Source organism: Haplochromis burtoni, unplaced genomic scaffold (genome assembly GCF_018398535.1).
Source record: "Haplochromis burtoni strain Fernald_Lab_line unplaced genomic scaffold, NCSU_Asbu1 Contig_121, whole genome shotgun sequence".
NCBI lineage: Eukaryota > Metazoa > Chordata > Actinopteri > Cichliformes > Cichlidae > Haplochromis > Haplochromis burtoni.
Genome location: NW_024582482.1, coordinates 733588 through 752127, shown reverse-complemented (window position 1 = coordinate 752127; position 18540 = coordinate 733588). Strand labels below are relative to the sequence as shown.

At 42.7% G+C, this 18540-nt stretch overlaps 1 protein-coding gene across 3 annotated transcripts; it reads right to left on the bottom strand.

Annotated features, from left to right (window-relative positions):
- Positions 1 to 1684: 1684 nt before the first annotated feature.
- zdhhc1 (zinc finger DHHC-type containing 1) lies at positions 1685 to 18181 on the bottom strand. Of its 3 annotated transcripts, none has more exons than XM_005929202.3 (11): positions 17513 to 18181; positions 16289 to 16640; positions 15493 to 15668; positions 10723 to 10824; positions 10027 to 10151; positions 8563 to 8718; positions 7314 to 7429; positions 7115 to 7203; positions 5755 to 5872; positions 5495 to 5573; positions 1685 to 3630 (listed from the first exon to the last, which is right to left on the bottom strand). In XM_005929202.3, the coding sequence occupies exons 2-11, from the start codon at positions 16505 to 16507 to the stop codon at positions 3122 to 3124; spliced, it is 1689 nt and encodes a 562-aa protein (XP_005929264.1). In that variant the 5' UTR covers positions 16508 to 16640; positions 17513 to 18181; the 3' UTR covers positions 1685 to 3121. The 3 variants fall into 3 exon arrangements, with proteins under 3 accessions (XP_005929264.1, XP_005929263.1, XP_005929265.1); XM_005929201.3 differs by having other exon boundaries at positions 17553 to 18181; XM_005929203.3 differs by having other exon boundaries at positions 1685 to 3627; positions 17553 to 18179.
- Positions 18182 to 18540: the final 359 nt, after the last annotated feature.

Below are 18540 nucleotides of genomic sequence, written 5' to 3'. Positions count from 1 at the left end.
GATCTTATCCTTCCTTTCTAATGAATAATATCAATATTCGCCTTACTTGTACACACTGATATGAATATAACAAACATATGCAATTATACACCTATAATCACATCTGTTTATTTATCTATTTACTTAAGCATACAAGCTACAATCAAAGGTCTCTAACTTTGACTCAAATGTCCTGATCTCCATTTTTAAGCTCCATCTCTGGACCACTTTCAGCACATCTGCTATTTTTTGATCACTCCATGGAAGACCTCTGCTGACCACTTTCACTCAGGACTTCCAGGGAAGCATCTAAAAATACTACAGATGCTGGAAGCTGTCCAGAGATGTGTGAGAGGATGACCTTAGAGGGAGATCGGGCAAACTAAAATCAGATAAGGTTTTTGCTTTTCACGGGCAGAGTCGTGTCATTCTTTGATTTCCACGCGTACTGTAAAAAAAGCTGCTTATGGTGTTTTTTCTGGTAGTGTTGCAGCTCCTAAAGGGAGCAGGTGGAGGAATAACTGGAGGACAGCTGACTGCAAAAACATGACAATATTTGACGTTTGAGGCGGCAGCGTGTTAATGCGGCTGCTGACAGAGACTCACAAACATCAGTGTGTGTGTGTTCAGTGACCGCTCTCGGGTGTCACCACAGGAACACACAGCAATGAGTGTGTGTGTGTGTGTGTGTCACATACTTCTCATTGCCACTCCTCTTTGATTGACGTTGTTATGATGTTGTCTTGACCGGTTGCCCAGGCAACTCCTCCTCACATCGTGAAGGGATGATGACATGCAACAACACACACGCACACATTATCAGCCTGTCAAAATAAAAGCTTTGGCAGATACGTGGTGATAAATATGATTCATTAAGTTAACGTCTAAATCATCCCTGTGTTGTGTGTAACCACTGTGTGTGTGTGTGTTCCTGTGACCTTCAGCTCTTTTGCCTCTTGCTGAGCAGCTCTGATTTTGGAAACACAAACAGCTGCAGCATGAAGGCTGACCCTCGGGACTCATAATGGGACCATTAGAGTGAAAAACAAAACAGTGCAACTTACAATTACTTTCCTAACAATGAATCATTCGGACTATTAAACATCAGAAAATGGCACAAATGTTCAGCACAGCTCCCCAGAGCTCTGATTCATTATAAATGGGCTTTTTTGTACAACCGACAGTCCAAACCCAGAAAATATTTAATCCACAAACTGTATGAGAAAGAAAAGCAGCATTTCTTTTACCTAAATTAATGATTTCCAAATTGTGGGCCAGAGTTGCCTGGAAGGTTGTGAAGGATCTGCAACTGGGCTACACGAGGTCATTTAAATTCCCATCCTGTCATGTCTTGATCCTTTAATTCCCCGTGGAGTTATAGAAGCACTGAGCACACGAGCAGGATACCAATCCACTATCTGGAAAAGTTTTCCATGTTCACTTCTTGATGTTTTCACACCATCGCTTTCTCCGTCTTCCTCTGCACTACTTCCCTGGGCTGTTTCTTTAGTCATTTCTTGTGACCTTTTATTGCAAATAAAGGGAATGATTTACATTAACTTATTTCTAATAAAACACCTTTGATAAGACCAATCTAGGCTCTACCCCTGCTTCTTACCCCATAGCTGCTGGCACAGGCTCCAGCATGCCCACAACCCTGAACTGGATTAGTAGCTAAGAGAAAGGATGGAAACACAGCAGTAAGTTTGAAATTACATGTTATTTCAAATTTATTTAACAATTTTGGTCACTTGTGACTCCAAATAAAAAAGACAGCAATCACAAAAATGCTCAAATCAAAGCTTAAAACAGTGAGAAAAAGGTTCACAGAACAGAGTGACGTCATGGTGTGTGCCCATCTTTTATATACATGTTTCTATACTCTGAGTGCTTCACTAGCAGGATACAAGCTTAAATCTTCATTTGCATTTAATTTCTTCTTTTTATGTGGATGGAGTACTCATTTACATATACAAAACCAAAATTTGTAGCTTAATGCTTTATCGTAGTCATGTGTGTTGATGAGGCTACAGAAGATTTTTATGAATTAATTGATTGATTTTAGGCTTCTTAATCAACTAATTACTGTGGCTCTGATCTGAAAACCCAGTTGCTGTCATGACTCTTCAGGAATGAACAAGCAGGCACAGCTGAAAGTGCAGCAAACGAAGAAGAATTAAATCTCCGGACCAGCATCTGGATATAAACGTGTAACAAATGCACCAGCTTTCATTCTTTATTGTTAAATCAGCTGACAGGTGAAGCATCCTCAGCATGTCCAGCTGCACACAGACTTCAGGAGGAGTCGGAAAAAATGAAACATTTAAAGGAGCGGTTCAACATTTACTGAAAAACTTGATTCCTGTTAAGAAAGAGCCGTTCTAAGCTTTCATGTCTTTATGCTGCTTCATTCACACGTGACGGCTGAAAGAGCTACGTGGTGACATTTTCTCTGATCCCACGCCCACGCTGCACACTACCTACGCAGCAACAGCCTGTTAGCTTCCAGTTAAGAAAACTAAAGATCACCAATTCAGATGTTCGATATCTGGAATGAACTAAATGCTGAAGTGCTCCTTTAATAGGATTCAACCTGGTGTCGCAGTTTGCAGTGTAGCAGCGGGTGGAAGCTACACAACCGGCAGACGTTTAAAGCATTTGTGATTGGCTGAAAAATGACGAGTGTCAGAAACTCCAAATTACAGATTTCACATAAGATAAATAAAATAAGATGTAATTGCTGAAGCTTTGAGCTTCATTTTCTAGCTTAGTGGTACTTATCGGATTAGTTACTGATGACTTCATTGACTCATTATTGGCCTTTTTGGGGTTCAAATTTAAACTCTTAAGCACCTGGTGTCTCTGTGGCCCACAGTTACCATGGAGACCAGGTTAAGTAGCAGAGGACCGATTGACAGGAAACAGTAAAAAACAATTGGGAGGTGTCCATAAAGTCTCCACAGGAACAGACACACAAACATCCACAAACACTTCATTTACCGAGACCTAAACAGGAAGTCAGCTTTGGCGTTCAAAATTAAAGTAAATCAATAAATAGAGCAATATAAACCCTTCAGAATAAAAGTAAAATAGCTGTGCCAGTAAGTGATTGTAAAAAGATAAAGAGTAGCAGTCTGCTTTATTACTGCTCCATCCAAGAGGGAGCGCCTGAGCCCAGCGATGCCCGGGACGCTGGTCTGGACCCGGGTCTGGGCCTCAGTCCAGTCTTCCTCCTGCCCAGGCTGAGGACTTCCTCTAGGGGCTCAGTGGCCTCTCCGCTCGCCCGGCTAACGAACACTGAGGGAAGGTGCGTGGTGGCCATCTCGAACCTCAGCTCCGCCGCGTTCTTAGCGCGGGAGGAGGCGCCCTTCCTTTTAGTCCTGGGCTGTGGTGAGGGCAGAGGGAATGCCGGGACAGGCCTGTGTGAAGACGTGTCTGCTGTAGCAGCAGAGGCCGAAGAGCCCAGTTTGGCCAACGCCACCGGGATCTCCTCCAGAGACTCAGCAGAATCTGAGTGGTACTCGGCGGGAGGGGCGGCAGCCTGGACGGGGCCTGAAGTGGGGGCCAAGGGGGGCAGCGTGGCCCTCAGGGGGAATGCTGGGAAAGGAAGCCGCTGACCCAAGGACACAGTGGACACATTGCTGGGCTCTGCTAGAGAGAAAGAGACAGAGTCAGAAACAATTTACTTTCTTAGGAAAGAAAGAGGAAATTATTAATGTCATCATTTTTTAGAACATTTAAGGACATATTTCAGGCTTTCTGCCAGACATCGATGCAATTGTTTCATATTTGTAAAGGCTTTATTCTGTGCAGGAGCAGCTCTGTGATCCAGGAACAGAAAAATACACATTCCCACGCTACCTGATATCAGTTGCTCAAATCCCACAGCTCAGAGTCATTGCATGTCCTGACTGAATGCCACTTGAGACTCTGATTCTAACCTGAAGGAAAACACCTGAATGTTTTCCTGACTGGAGAGTTGGGGACCCTCGAGGTTAAGGCTGTGTGAATGGAAGAAGATCTCGGCTATTAACGATGGTCAGAATTGCCACCAATAGCTTGCCAATCGAGCTATATTTTTAGCATATGTGCCCATTCATCCCACCCAACCATTCTCTTTAATACATTAAATTAAAATGATCACCCTATTACGAGTCATTAGGAGTCTTGCTGCTCTTGGAATGAATGCATGTTTGGGAAGCAGCTACAATACAATGATTCATCATCCAAAATAAGGAGAGAAAACAAACATAGGGTATTTCTGTCTGTTATTCTGATTTAATACAGCGAGCAACATTTTAGCTGTCCAGCAGATAGCATCTGTTTATGGTTATCTATTCCCCCCCAATTTTTCCAGGTTTTTCCAGCAAATGTGAGAAGTGAAATAACCAAAACAGCAGCACCACAAATCTACACCACGTTTGGACTTGCTCCAACATCACTACAGGTCTGAACAAGATGCTTGTGAGAAGAGTAAAAGCTTTGTTGGTGTGACTCTAAAATTAATAAATGACAGCTGGGATCCTGAGAACAGGTACATGTTTTGTTAAAGGAGTTCAAAGTTTAGACGGGAGCTACCTGAGGACTGTCTGCACTCAGTGACCCGAGGCAGGTCACATGTGCAGCTGAAACATCAGTGTGCACAGCTGCACATGTGGAAGTAAGGGAGAAAAAAAACAGGTGGAAGGGTTCAGGTTTAGGTCAATCAGTGCTCCCACCTCAAATCTAACAGTTTGTTTTGCTTTTTTACGTTGTCGAGCTGCTCTTCCACCCTGACTTAAGGTGACAGGATCTGCTGTGTGAACACGGGACGGGCAGACGGACAGAAGCTTTGAGTGTTCCTGGTTTTGAACAGTTTCAGAGGAAAATCAAATTAAATTAAGCAGCCTGGATATGACCAAACTCAAAATGTTGCAAACTCTGTCTTTTGATTAGTTTAGCTCTTTCATCCCAACAGCTTTTCAGTAACTTTCTTTTCTATTCTTTTTTTTAAGCCTTCACTTGTTTTCACTTTGTTTCTGTGTTTAATCAGCTGGTGCCAATAAGTTTGACCTCTCCAAACAAATTCTGTGAATGGATTTGTTCTTTAATGTCAGATTTCGGATCTGTAATTGTAAACAATTTTCTCTTATTTTAGTTTCCAAAAACAACATTAGGAAAATATTTATTTTTGCTGATTAATCGTGTGCTATGCTAACTGAACTGACTGAAACTGCCCTCCGCTGTAAGGTCAACTGAAGCACCTTTATTTGCCCAAGGCTTTGTTTCATGACATTTGTGTCAGCCCCGTTTTCTAACATCGCAGCTTCTGCTGTCAGACTTTCACTTCTGTGTGTGAACGCACCACAGGACCGCAAGGTTAACACCAGTAAATTTCAAAGAGGAGGTCGTTTAAGTGGAAAGCAGAGCAGACGCTTGCTACAGAGCAGCGGAACTTTGACAGCCTTTAGGTTCAGGTTAGAGAACACGGTGTGTTCAAAAGTGCCTTCATATGTACAGACAGGTGAGGCCATACCGGGAGGCGGGGCTGTGGCTGGGCAGCGCTCTCTGGTCACCTCTGCTGGGACTTTACGTACCTTCTTCTTCTTTTTCTTCTGCAGAAGAATAAAAATACAAAGCAGGTTTTTAAGTGCGGTCTCCCTCACTGCTGTTTTCGCATATTCGCTTCAAATATACACAAATTTATCCAAAGTTTCTCCTGATCCGTCAGACCTCCACAGTCTGTGCAACATCACACTGAACCTGTTATCGGGTGTGTGGTTTGTGGGCTTTTACCTGTGTGTGTCGATGTGTGTGTGCCGCTATGGCTTTCATCTCTGAAGAGACAGTGGGCGGAGCTTCTTCCTCCATGACAGGACTGGACATAGTCCTCACTCTACCATTAGCAAGGAACCTGGTACACACAAACACACACACAATGCATGATTATCTGATTGCGTACTACAGGCTGTACTAGTGCACCTAAAAAAAAAGTACCTGGATACTGTGCAAATCGTAGGAAATATTCTAATAATTTGAGACACTGGATTTGATGAGCTATAAGCCATAATCATCAACAGCAAAAGGGCTTAAATATTTCACTTTACCTTTAATGACTATAGAATAGAAACACATACACAAAGTTCTGTGAACACTAGAGATCACCCCTTAATACAGAGACCTCCTTCTCCACCAGCACAGTGTTGGTGCCCGATCTAGAGCCAGTTCCTCAGATTTCCACCAAATAAATAAATAAATAAATAAATAAATAAAGGCCTGGCGCTGATGTTAAAAAGCTGACACCAGCTTGGTACAACAAAGCTGTGGAGCACAAAGTTGGAACCAATAACACGGAGCTAGATCTGCATTGGCACCATGTTGGTGTAAAAGAGGTAATAATGTCAATAAAAAGTAGCACACTCGTCTCCTTCACTGGGAGAAATCTCAGGTAAAGAAGACACATACTCAGAAAAAAGAAAAAGGTTATTACAGCTGTTGTGGAGAGGCATGTGGCTCAGGGTCAGCACTCCAGCGTCTCACCGTCGATCAATGAACCCTGTCAGTGCAGGTAAATAATCTACCTGTCGGTCGCTCACAGATCATACTAACGCTGTGCTTCTGTAATGACCTGACACACTGGAACTAGAACAATTTAACTGGACAACGACAGATTCTACGTGTGATTAAGTATCTAAACTAGTTTCCCTGTTTGTCAGCGTTTTATTTTGTGCCCTCCACGTTGTTCTCTGACTGTTCCTGCTCCACTATAAAAAAGGTTTCCTACGTCTCAGATAGACAGGATTCAGAGCAAGTGTTAAAGTGAGTGGGATTATTTACCAAGCCTTTCTGTCACACACACACACACACACACACACACAAAAAGCCTCCTCCCTTTAGCTCACACACACACACAATCCACACTTTGTTTGCTTCCTGAAAGTTGAAGCCAAAGAATTTCATGTTGCACTTTGTTTTCTGCAAAGAAAACCGTGTCCATGGCGACGAGGTCCGGCCTCCTCGTGTGGTGAAATAACTGTTGCCAGCTGTTTACTGAGACGTGTCGGGACCCGGTCAGTTCAACTCAGCCAATCACACGCGCCGGCTTTAAGTAGGACCCGGCCATCTGAACCAGAACAGGAGGAGCTGAGAGACTTACTCTGCCTCTCCTCGCACGGCCACAGCAGTAGGTTCCTGCACGTCCAGCTGAGGGTTGGTGTAACCCAGAGTCCCTGAGTAGTTCACATCCTGATGAGGGGACAGCAGAGGACAAAGACTCAGAGCCTGAACTCAACCCCACCCAAACCAGACTCTTTCTCCCTTTATTAACAGAGCTTATTCGCCTGCCAGTCAGTCACCTTGAGGACTGAAGGAGCTGCCGTCTCTTTCACAGATCCCGGTTTCCTCAAGTCTCTGTTGTCCACACGGTGGCGCTGCCTCACTATGTACTCGTACGTACTGAGCCTGTTCCACACTGAAACACACATACGTAAACATACATTTCCCCAGACCCTTGAACCCCGACATGGCCTTTAAAGGTCTGTCTTTGTGAAGAGAAAGAGGAAGTGGACTAAATGTCCTCAGAGGACCAGTTAAAAACACACACATAACACAAAACACACACCCACAGGATTTGTTCTGAAACACTGACGGGGTCTTGCAGCATTACCATGAGGTCAGAAACAAAGATTTAATAACCTCTGTGAGAGCGTAGACAAGACGAGGAAGGAAAAGCTCTTTATAGCTCCTTCATGCTGCTAAATAAACAAATAAATATCCAAACGTACGATATGCTGGCAGCATCACCTGAATGTGAGTGAAGTTATTAAAGAGAATATTTTTTTAACTGAATTTTCTCTCTTGGTTTTATCGAGCTGCAGGCGAGTGATGTGTCTGACTCAGACTGCTGAAGCCTCATATTGCTTTTAAATAAATGAACTCTGCAATAAATCTTTACAAAGAAGGCAGACTGTGGATTTTATGCTCAATTCCCACTGAGCAGCACATCAGGTCCAATCTGAAGAAAAGGAATTATTAAAGCAATACAAATGCTGATGGCCCCCCAGTGCTACCCCTCAAAACCTTAGTAAAATGCTCACGTAAATATCTGATTGTTTACAAAATAAAAATAGTAGTAAAACTAGTAAAACTGATGCAAACTCACAGTTTTGTGGATTGTTATCTCTTTATAAAACCTAAAGACAACAAATGGATTCTGAAACAGGAAAACCTATTAGTTACTTTGAAAGAAAATGCTGTTTTGAAGGGACCTTTTTTTTGCCCCACTGTCATAAATACAGAAGCCATTCTACAGACTAACGTAACGTGTTGCCTGTGAACTGCACTGCCTGCATTTCATAAGCATGCTGTACCTGCAGCAGATCACCACAGAAACTTAAATCTGTGATGTACTAAAATCGGTATGTTATAGAATAAGTCTGAGGCTGAGCTTCACTGGGATCATTTTTACATACGTTTTGAATTTTGAAAATATTTATTATGAACATCAGACATTACAACATTAACTGCTGGGCAGAAAATAAAGAAAAGCTTCCTCTTGTCAAAGATTTGACACGTGGACAGACAGGCAGGTGTGTTATTTCTTACTCAGGTAGATGTGGAAACAAAGCAAGTGGCAGAGCAACACGCAGGACAGAAGACCCAGAGCGATTGTGATGGCAGCCAGGACGGGAATCACCGGTGCAGCTGACCGGAGAGGCGCGACGGGCAGGAAGACGAACCACACACCTGTCTCATTCCTCACTGCGGGACACAAGAAGAGCCAACTGTGAAAACAGCATTTCTTCATTTAATGGCTGAATAACCAAACCCCAATATATCAGGAAAATCCAAGCACATCAGGTATAACTTTGAGTTTTTTTAGCTTTAAAATTTGTTGTCGTTGTATCTGTGAGCTGGCTGGGGGCGTCAGAATGATCTTTCTAATATTCCTCCTTTTTTAGTTTAACAAAATTTCAGGTTCACGATGAAACATAATAAAAAGTCATTTATAGAGAGACAACAGTGACCTTTTGAACAGCAAAAATCACCCTAAACTCACTGAAACAACTATAAGCTGTCGACAAACTAAATAATCTTCTTCACATGAAAACACGAGACTGAAGGACAAAGACATCAGTCATCTCACTCTCCTGATCTTCCTCCCTCTGCTGTGGATGTGGACTCTCCGCCTGCAGATAACACTGAGAGGAGGGGGCATGCTTTCTCATCCTGCAGCTAAGACTGCACACAGTTCAGTTCAGTTTGCAGGTTACTCCATTCACTGTGAAGCTGCTAAATTCAGAGTATCACTCACCTGTGCTTCTTGACAAAGGAATGGGCATGGTCAGCAACAACACTCAGGTAGGCTGTGGGGTTTAACTGATCCTGAGCTGGTACTAAGGGGCCCAAAGTGTGCCAAGATAATATCCCCCACACCATAATACCACCAACTTCCCGAAACGTTGATATGAGGCAGGATGACGCCGTGCTTTTCACTCCACATTCTGACGCTACCATCTGAGACTCATCAGACCAGGCAAAAGTTTTCCAATCTTCTCTGGTCTAATTCTGTTCAGCCTGCAGGAGCCTCAGTTTCTCTTGAACAGTGGCACCCAGTGTGGCATTCTGCTGCTGTAGCCCATCTACTTGAAAGTTTGACATGTTGTGCATTCAGACATGTTCTTTTGCATACCTTGGTTGTTACAAGTGATTTTCTGCGTTACTCTGACCCTCCTATCCGCTTAAAGCAGCCAGGCCATTCTCCTCTCACCTCTGGTATTTTCCCCTTGAGAGCTGCTGCTCACTGAATACTTTCTCTTCTCTTCTCTCTTTCTCAACCCATCTCTGTAAACCCACAGATGGTTTGTGTAGGAAACAAACTACTCAGACCAGCCCACCTGACACAAACAACCATGCTGCATTCAGTCACTTTAATCACCTTTCTTTCCCATTGTGATCCTCAGCTTCCGCTTCTTGATTTCTGAACACCCTAACTGAGATTTCTTTTAAAATTTTTAATAAACACTATAGACTCACAGCTTTTTTACAAGGTCAGAGGTCAAATCTTACCCAGAAAGTGTTTGTCGGTGCGGAGTTTAGTGGGGTCCAGAAAGAACTCGATGAAGACGTAGGAGGCAACAACAAGAATGAGACAAACTCCCAAAAGAGCTGAGATCACACTGTGGAGGAACAACCTGCAGGACACACAGCACTGCTCAGCACACACGCCTAATGGGCATGAATGTACAAAATATATATTTCAAAAACATTGATTAAAATATTTAAAATACATAACATTTGCTATCTTTGCAGCCCATGTCTATGTTGCTCCAGTATTTTAGAAGAGACTTTTGGAAATGCTTCTAACTCTGTTTTCAGTTAATGACACTTTCATCATTACAGGCAGAAGCACAGAATTATAAAAACAATGACAGACACCGACTCCTCACTGAGTCACATCAGACACGACGCATCCTCCTCTGATTCATCACTCCCATCATATGGCAGCTGCCTCGTTCTGTTAGTTTGTCTGTGTTGCGGTCGTGACTTTCCTGTTTTAAAGACTTTTAATGTTGGAAAGACTCAGATGTGCACGTACAGGTGCAACAGAATCTCCTTTTCTTAAAGGAGATTCAGTGCTTTGCACAGAGCTGTATAACAGCCTCACTTCCCTGTCAGAGACAGCTGTCTTACTGGGAGTGAACCAGTGTCAGGTGACAGCATCCTTCATTGTTTGACTCCACAGAAAAATAAACCAGTACTCACTTATAGTTCCTGCTGCCCACACAGTTGTTGAGCCACCGGCAGTGATGGTCGAAGTTCGCCACACACTTGTTACAGGCGCTACAATGTTTCGACTTCGGTCCCCTGAAACAACCACATACATATATCTGTGTTTACAACGAAGTGCAGCCTAGTACTAGCACTACTATACAGAATGTACAGCACGCATTGTGATACAAATCTAACTGAAACACATTCACGTTTGATGACTTTACTGCTTTGGTAAAACAGTACCAGTCAAGTTTGTTTTAATGTGTGTGGATGTTTAATGTGTGAATGAGAACTTTTTACTTCCAACACAATTCAGGTTCTTAATACACAAAATGGTACATAACTGTTATTTAAACAGCCAATCCCAGAGTTCACATCCTGGCGTTGTAAATAGGCCGTATATGCAAATAAAACTGAGGAATAATGAGGTCAGTGCACATGAGATAAAAGTCTTTTTTCTACTTGTGTGAGAAGCCCCGCCCACCAGCTGCACAAACTTCTGAGGGGCAACCAATCAGAAGAAAAATAGAAAACTGAAAAGAGCTAAAAAAAAAAAAAAAAGCTCAAAAAGCTCGTTTCAGACAGGGGATGAACTGCAAAGATAAATGACATCATTTTTAACTGGGAGTCATGCAAAGCTACTCATGGAGCAGCACAACAAGCATAATAAACCACCTTTAAAATTAGTTTTCAGATTCTGAGTCAATGTGTAGCTCCTTCTCTGGAGCAGATCCAGAGGATTGTGGGTATTCATATCCGGTCCCAATGTTTATTCTGAAATGGGAGTGCTGCGCAAAGCAATGTCAGATCAGATCCAGGTTTGAGAGGGGGTTTACGGTCTGTAAGAGCCCCTGTGACCCAGTTCTCTGAGGCCTCCTGAGACCAGCCCACTGACCCATTTTTTTTTTTTCCTCAGAGGTTGTCACTGCAGTTCAGCTCAGCTCATCACCTCCTGGCTTCAATGAGCAGCTCTATTATTTACTCAGGAACTGAGCTGCATTCAGCTGCTGAGGACTATGCAACACTGCAATTAATGAAGCCAGTAAAATATTTAAATGGAGACTTAAAATCAGCAGAATTCAGTGGTGAAGAGCTCTTGTCTGCAGTGCAGATGTACAGACAACTGGAAGCAAGTCCCAAACTGTTGTTTCTCTGAAGATCAGTTCTGATTCATATCAAAGATGACAATCAGCTCACGCTAAACCGAAACATCCATCCATCCATCCATTCGCTTCCGTTTATCCTTTTTCAGGGTCGCGGGGGGCGCTGGAGCCTATCCCAGCTGTCATAGGGCGAGAGGCGGGGTACACCCTGGACAGGTCGCCAGTCTGTCGCAGGGCCAAACCGAAACATGTGCACCTCATTTGTGTGAGCATACTGTGAAACAGCTAATTCCTCTCGGCATTTCTTACATCTAAACAGGCAGAGTCTGGAGGGTCACCAGACTGCCTGAACTGTTTCTTTAGATCAACAGTCTGAAAAAAAATCAAATGTTTTTATAGTGAATCTACACAAAGACCCTTTCAGAGTCTTTGTGTAGATTCAAATTCTAAGTAACAGAAATATTGTTAGATTTAAGTGTGCACAATAGGGCCCGGTATCGATTTCTAGAATCAATTCGATTCTGATTGACAAGGTTCGATTTGATCCACGATTTTGATTCAAATCAGGGAAATTTTGCCTCAAACAGTCAGAAATATTATAATTCTGATTATTTATCAGTACTGACACTTCTGAGACTTCATCAGAGGTGTGAGCATCACAGCAGATGTCTTTGTGTCAAAGTAACTGAGGATAAAACAAAAAACATGAAGGAGATTTTCCTGGCCTGGCTTTTTATAGCAGATAACCTTAAAAATATTCTGCAGTAGAACATTTTGAAAAGTTTACATTTCTTCAGAATTGAACAGCAGAAATGAGTTTTTCTTTCAGAGGTCTTTTTAAAAAAAAAAACAGCGGCCGACAGCGCTGTGCACAATGGTAAACTGGTGGGTAATAAGCAAGCAAATAATGCAGAAAATTGTGAGTTTTAGATGGGAAACTGTTCTTAAAGTACACTGAGAGAGAGAGAAAGAGCTGTGCAGGAAGTGTGAATTTATTGTGGTGGAAGCAAAACCGCAAAAGTAAGACAGAATTCATGACGATGCTTATCTGAAGCGTAATGTGAAGCTTAGTTTGGATCTTCTTTTGCTGCTGGTTCAGTCAGTTTTGGTTGGAGAGAGATGAAACCTGCAGCATCAGAATCTAGCGCCAAAAAAAACAGTAAACAACGCGCGGACCTGACGCATCAGAATGTGTGAGGTGACAGTTTTCAGCCCCGACGATGTGTCCGACCGCGTACGTGCCGTCTGGTGAGAAAGCCCACAGCTCACTGATTCTGATGCATCAGGTCCACGCTTTGTGTTTACGTCTTTTTGCAGAATCCGTTTACCTGCTCTCATTTACTGTTTTAGCTGTTTGGTGGTTGCTGAAATAGTTTTGTGAGGTTTAACCTACATTTTTAAAAATAGATTCAGGATTTTAATGAATCGATATCGCTTTATTTAAGCTAAAATCGATTTTCATCGGAAAATCGATTTTTGTGATGTTCAGGACATAAAATGTCCTGAACATTACACTGACTTTATGCAAGCAGCCTGGCAGGTTAAAGACCATATGAGCTCTGATCTAACGGAGATGGACACTTGCAATATGTTAGGTAACATCTCAAAGGGTTCATGACTGCAGAGCATGCTTTAAAAAGGTTACAAGGAGCGGTGGACTGGAGGGAAGGAACCATTATGGGTTTAAAATTAAATTTAACATGACACATTTTCAGTTCTTTCAGCTGAAGCTTTATGACTTCGACTTCAGATCAGTGACACTTTGTGGCATTAATAAATAAATGCAAAGTATGTGGCTGTAAATTAAATAAATCCACGACACCTTCACTTTAGTTATGGAACAAATCTTTTCTGTGCATGCAGAGAGACCCCTGATAAACAAACATGCTTAAAAAAATGCTTAAAAACACCGGAGTCTGATTGGACAGTGCAAATCCAGACCATGTGACAAGCAGCTCAGAAGATGAAGCAAACTTCAGTTCATGTTCATGTTGCTACCAACAACACCAAAGCTGCTAACAGCTGACAAGCAGTTTGTGTCTGCATGTGTGTGTTTGTGCAACCTGCAGAGACTGTCCTCCTGTGAGAGACACCCAGCAGGGACATGCCAATAAAAACTCCAACAGCAGCTCAAGTAAACATACCTCCGTGACCTATTTGCAATGTTAGCTTGATAGGAAGCAAAAGGACAATTTGAGCTACAAAATCTCAGCTATTAACAGCCAATGGGGAAACTTGATCAGAAAGAGTTTCAGCCAGTGTTAGCACCATCTGCTGGCAGCAATCCACAGTGTGGTAGTTTTGATTAACCAGATCATTCGGGGTTAATGAGAAAAATATAAAACAGATGGGGTTCCTTTTGTTTGTTTTGTTTTTTTGGAGACCTTAGACAAAACCTGATTTCATCTAAAAGGTATCAGCCAACACCAAGGCATCAACTGAAATAGCTGCCTGGGCCATATTGCTGCACACGAAGGGGTATAAAGGCCTTTTAGGCTAAAATGCAACAACTATGCCTGCATCTCTTGGAGGAGTTACAACACAAATGAGTATCCGTCTGCAGCTGTCTGGGTCCAATAGGGTGTGCCATACTGAATCGCCCCTAATAACATCGGTTTAAATTTTGAAGTTAGATAAAAGTGTCATATCATGATATCATAGCAAGATCATGTGTTTATTTTTCCGAGTGCACAACGAGATGAGCCCAGGGATCTCTGAGAGCGAGAGCCACGTGTCAGCATCCACTTACAATTCAGTGCTCACCTCAACCTCCAACAAAGCACAGTACTACTAGAAAAATAAGCAAGAAAACTGCTCCTGCTGGAGATGGACAACTGTGGCAAATATGTTTCACCAGAGATATACCTCCAAATTGAACCAGCCAACAGCTGGTGACGTGTGACCCAAAAGTAAACAAATGGCTCAGCGACCATCTCTTTTAAAACTACTGCACTATAATGCTGCTGCTGCACCTTGTAGCAATAGATTCACCCATTGCATTAGGTGGTCACAGTAACTCACTGAAAAATATTTTTCATTTTGCCAGCATAAAAAATGCAACTGCCTGCAAGCGATTACAGATCATTTAATTTTTTTGTCTGTATCCTCATAAATATAATTTATATCATGAATATAATTTTTGCAAATTCCCTTAAAAAAACATGACAGAATTTGGAAGCTATATCCTTACCAAACCCTAGCGTCCACTTCACAAACAATATAATCACTATAATTAATACATTAGAATCATACAAACAACACATTTTATATAAAAAGTGAAAATCACTTGTTTTACATTTCAATAAACAAGAAGAAAATAATGTGTATTGCTCTAAAAGGTAAATTGCTCAACAGCAAGTGTAATTACAAAATTTAAAGATGATCTGTACACATCCCTATTTTTAAAAAAATATTCCACAGCACGCTGAGACTCACCCTGAGATTAGTGCATCGAACTAACCCGACAGCATCCCATCTGAAGAGGCTGTGAGCTTTCAAATTTATCACCGCTGCTGCTGACTCATCAACAAAACTCAACAATGACCATAAAACAGCTAAATGTTAAAATACAAGCTTAGAGAGCACTTGAGAGTTTTTATCATTGGCATGAAGGTATCCGGCAGTTACATGCGTTGAAAAGCCTCTGTTTGTTACTCACACTTCGACCTGGCACAGGTAGCAGTGGCAGTTCTCGATGACGTGCGCGTGTTTGGAGCGGTCGAACACGGGGACCGGGCCTCGGACGCTCTTCGCTCTGACATTGTAGTCGGCTGGATCGATGGACACGGCCATGACGTGGACAAACAGGTGACACACAAACATGATGCCCGTACACTGACACAGAGATCAGGAATCAAACACAGACACGCCGGAGCAACACTGTAACACCTCACCTAAAGAAAAGACCTGAAATCACTGTCTGTCCCCTCAGTAACAATAACTCAATGCTATCAGACAATGTGGAAATTACATTTTGAATAGGGGTCATTTTTCATATTTTCATAGGCATCAGACACTACCAAAAACAGCTCCCTAACACTGCCAGACTTTACACTGGCTGTGCTAAATAAACCAGCAGACAGAATGAATAAATTATAGATTGTCGACTGTACAACCAAAGTATCTGGGACACAAATTTGAGAACTCACCTGAATTACGATCCAGTTAAAATAATAAAAACTGGAATTTTTAGAAGACAAAAACGCGAAATATTTAGATAAAAGCTGTAATAATTTGAGGAAAAGCATCGTCAGCTTTTGAAAGACAATTTGCTCTATTCTTTGACTAAACTAACACTATATTTTAAGGAAAGACGTCTTACTATATTTTGAGGAAAACCTCACTTTTTTTTCCATAGAAAAAAATGCTACTGGTGTAGAAAGTTCACATGTGTTTATCTGTACACCTCGCTACCAGTGGTGAGGTGGTGGTCTGTCCACGCAGTGGAAGGATACGATGTAGCCCGCAGGGATCCAATGTGCAGGCAGCAGGGGGACGAATATGCCAAACCCGGTGACGGCAAAGTAGATGTAGAGCAGCCAGGCGAGCAGCTGAAAGGGGTGCGGAGGCCAGCTCCAACCGTTGGTCCGAGAGCAGAGCAGCACGTCAGCTCGCCGTGGGCCGTCCTCACCGACCGGCGCCGTCCGGTTCGGGTTCCTACAGCACACGTCCATCCCGAACGCGCATCCAGCATCAAAGAGCTGCCGTTTGTTGTCAGGCACAGAGCGTGGTCTCCATCACATGAGCGAGAGAGTAACCGCAGGCTGAAGCTGCATAAAGAGCCGCTTCATGATCAATGAGTTTGAGCTGCAAAGGAAACAGAGAGAGAGAACAGAGGCTCTGATTCAAACAACAACACACAGACCAACAACAGCTCTGCAGCATCACAACAGTGTGTCCCACTGTACAACACACAGCTGCAAACAGCAGTGATCTGAGACCATCAGCCCAATTAGCCACAATCAGTTTTCCACAAACCCTCAGCTTCCACCTTTCTGTAATCTGAACATCTGGGGTGAGGTGGAGTCTCTGAAGTCTTAATAAAACAATTATACCCTTTCCCTAAATTATTCATATCATCAAATAAGTTACATTTGTTATTTGAGTTATGAGTTGTTGTTTTTTTTAATCCAGGGTCCATTTTCTGATTATTGTCATGATCAGTTCATCTGCTGGTTAATTTCTTTATCAGTTTGTCTTTGACAAAAGTCTGCATACAGCTTGGATTTGTCCAAGCAGGCTGAGATAGTAAACAGATTATTAAACAGCAGAGGTCTTTAATTGAATATCAGAAAAGATGCAGTTAATTTTCATAATCCAATCACCTCAGCTGTAAGTTTTCCAGCTCCTGTTTTTCCTGTCTCTGTTCAACTAATCCATCATCTGAGTAATGATGGTTTCACACACTGTTATTTTACTGGCTTAGACCTGAATTTATCAAAGTGTAATCAGGGGGAAATTGTTTATGTGTTTGATTCTACATGCATGATTTTTTTTTTCAAACGTTCCTGCTGAGCAGCTGGAACCAGACAACACTGCCTTCTACATGCTGCAGCTGAGGAGCAGTTCATTCATTAAGTAACCGAGTGAATGATGCAAAAAAAATAAATAAAAATGAAGTATTAATGAGTCCTCACAACAGCATCACATAATTTATCGACAATTTTTTTTGGCTTCACCTCACCACCGGACCTCCTGCTGTACGAGAGGGCAGCCCACCTGGTTAACCGGTACCCGAGCCTCATCTCATCCCGGAGCCCGGGCCTGAGCAGCGGCGTGAAGCTTTGCCGTCCCCCTTGTCCCAGGGGAAGGGGGCTGCTCTTGGGGTAAACCACAGAGATCCACAGATCTGGGCCACACCGTCCCAGTACTCCAGCTGTTAACTCACATCCATCCCGGTCGGCAGCCGCAGTCCTCGTTTTATCCCTGGACCCAAGCTCATCCACTGTCGAGCGGCCTCGCCGAGACCGGTGCTCAGGGAGAAACTGTGATTGGTATACAATTCTGATTAGCTCGCCAGATAGCGTGCTAAGCTGCTAACTAGCGGGACACCGCTGCTGCCATGCTTGCTCTCACTCCGGCAGACGGAGGGGGGAGGGTAACCGCAAATCAACCGCAGAGCGTAACGTTTAATATTTAAGGTGAACGACTGTTTTAAAAATTTAAGATCGCTGTGGATCCCATTAGCCTGCTAGCATGATACCCGTTAGCCTATCTGCTGCTGCCTTCCACCGTCTCCTAGCGTCTTCCAGCCTCGTAAACCGTTTCCCTGGTAACGCCGTAGGTCCACACCTATTGGTAACTGGAGCTGACCCCGCCTACTATATGAATGTAAAAACCGAGCTCCGGGAACTGATAGTTGTGTTAGTGACGTGCATCCAGCAGAGGGCGGCACATCCACGACCAACAGAACGCCGCTATGTATTTATTTATGTTGATATTTGTATATGTGAACTAGAACCATTCTCTTCAGGCGTTTACAATTTTCGTTATTATTAGCATTATTATTATTATCCACTGTTATCTCGTTAATGTTTTAGATTTTTAATATGATTATCAATTATTAATTATTAATACTTTATTTTTGTCATTTTACCACCCGTGTTATATTTGATGTTTGACTTAGTTTTGTTTATTTTTTCATTCGTCTCAAAAACCATTTGCTGTGACCTCAGTTTTGTCAGTGGTTGGTAAAAGGGTGCTGTTT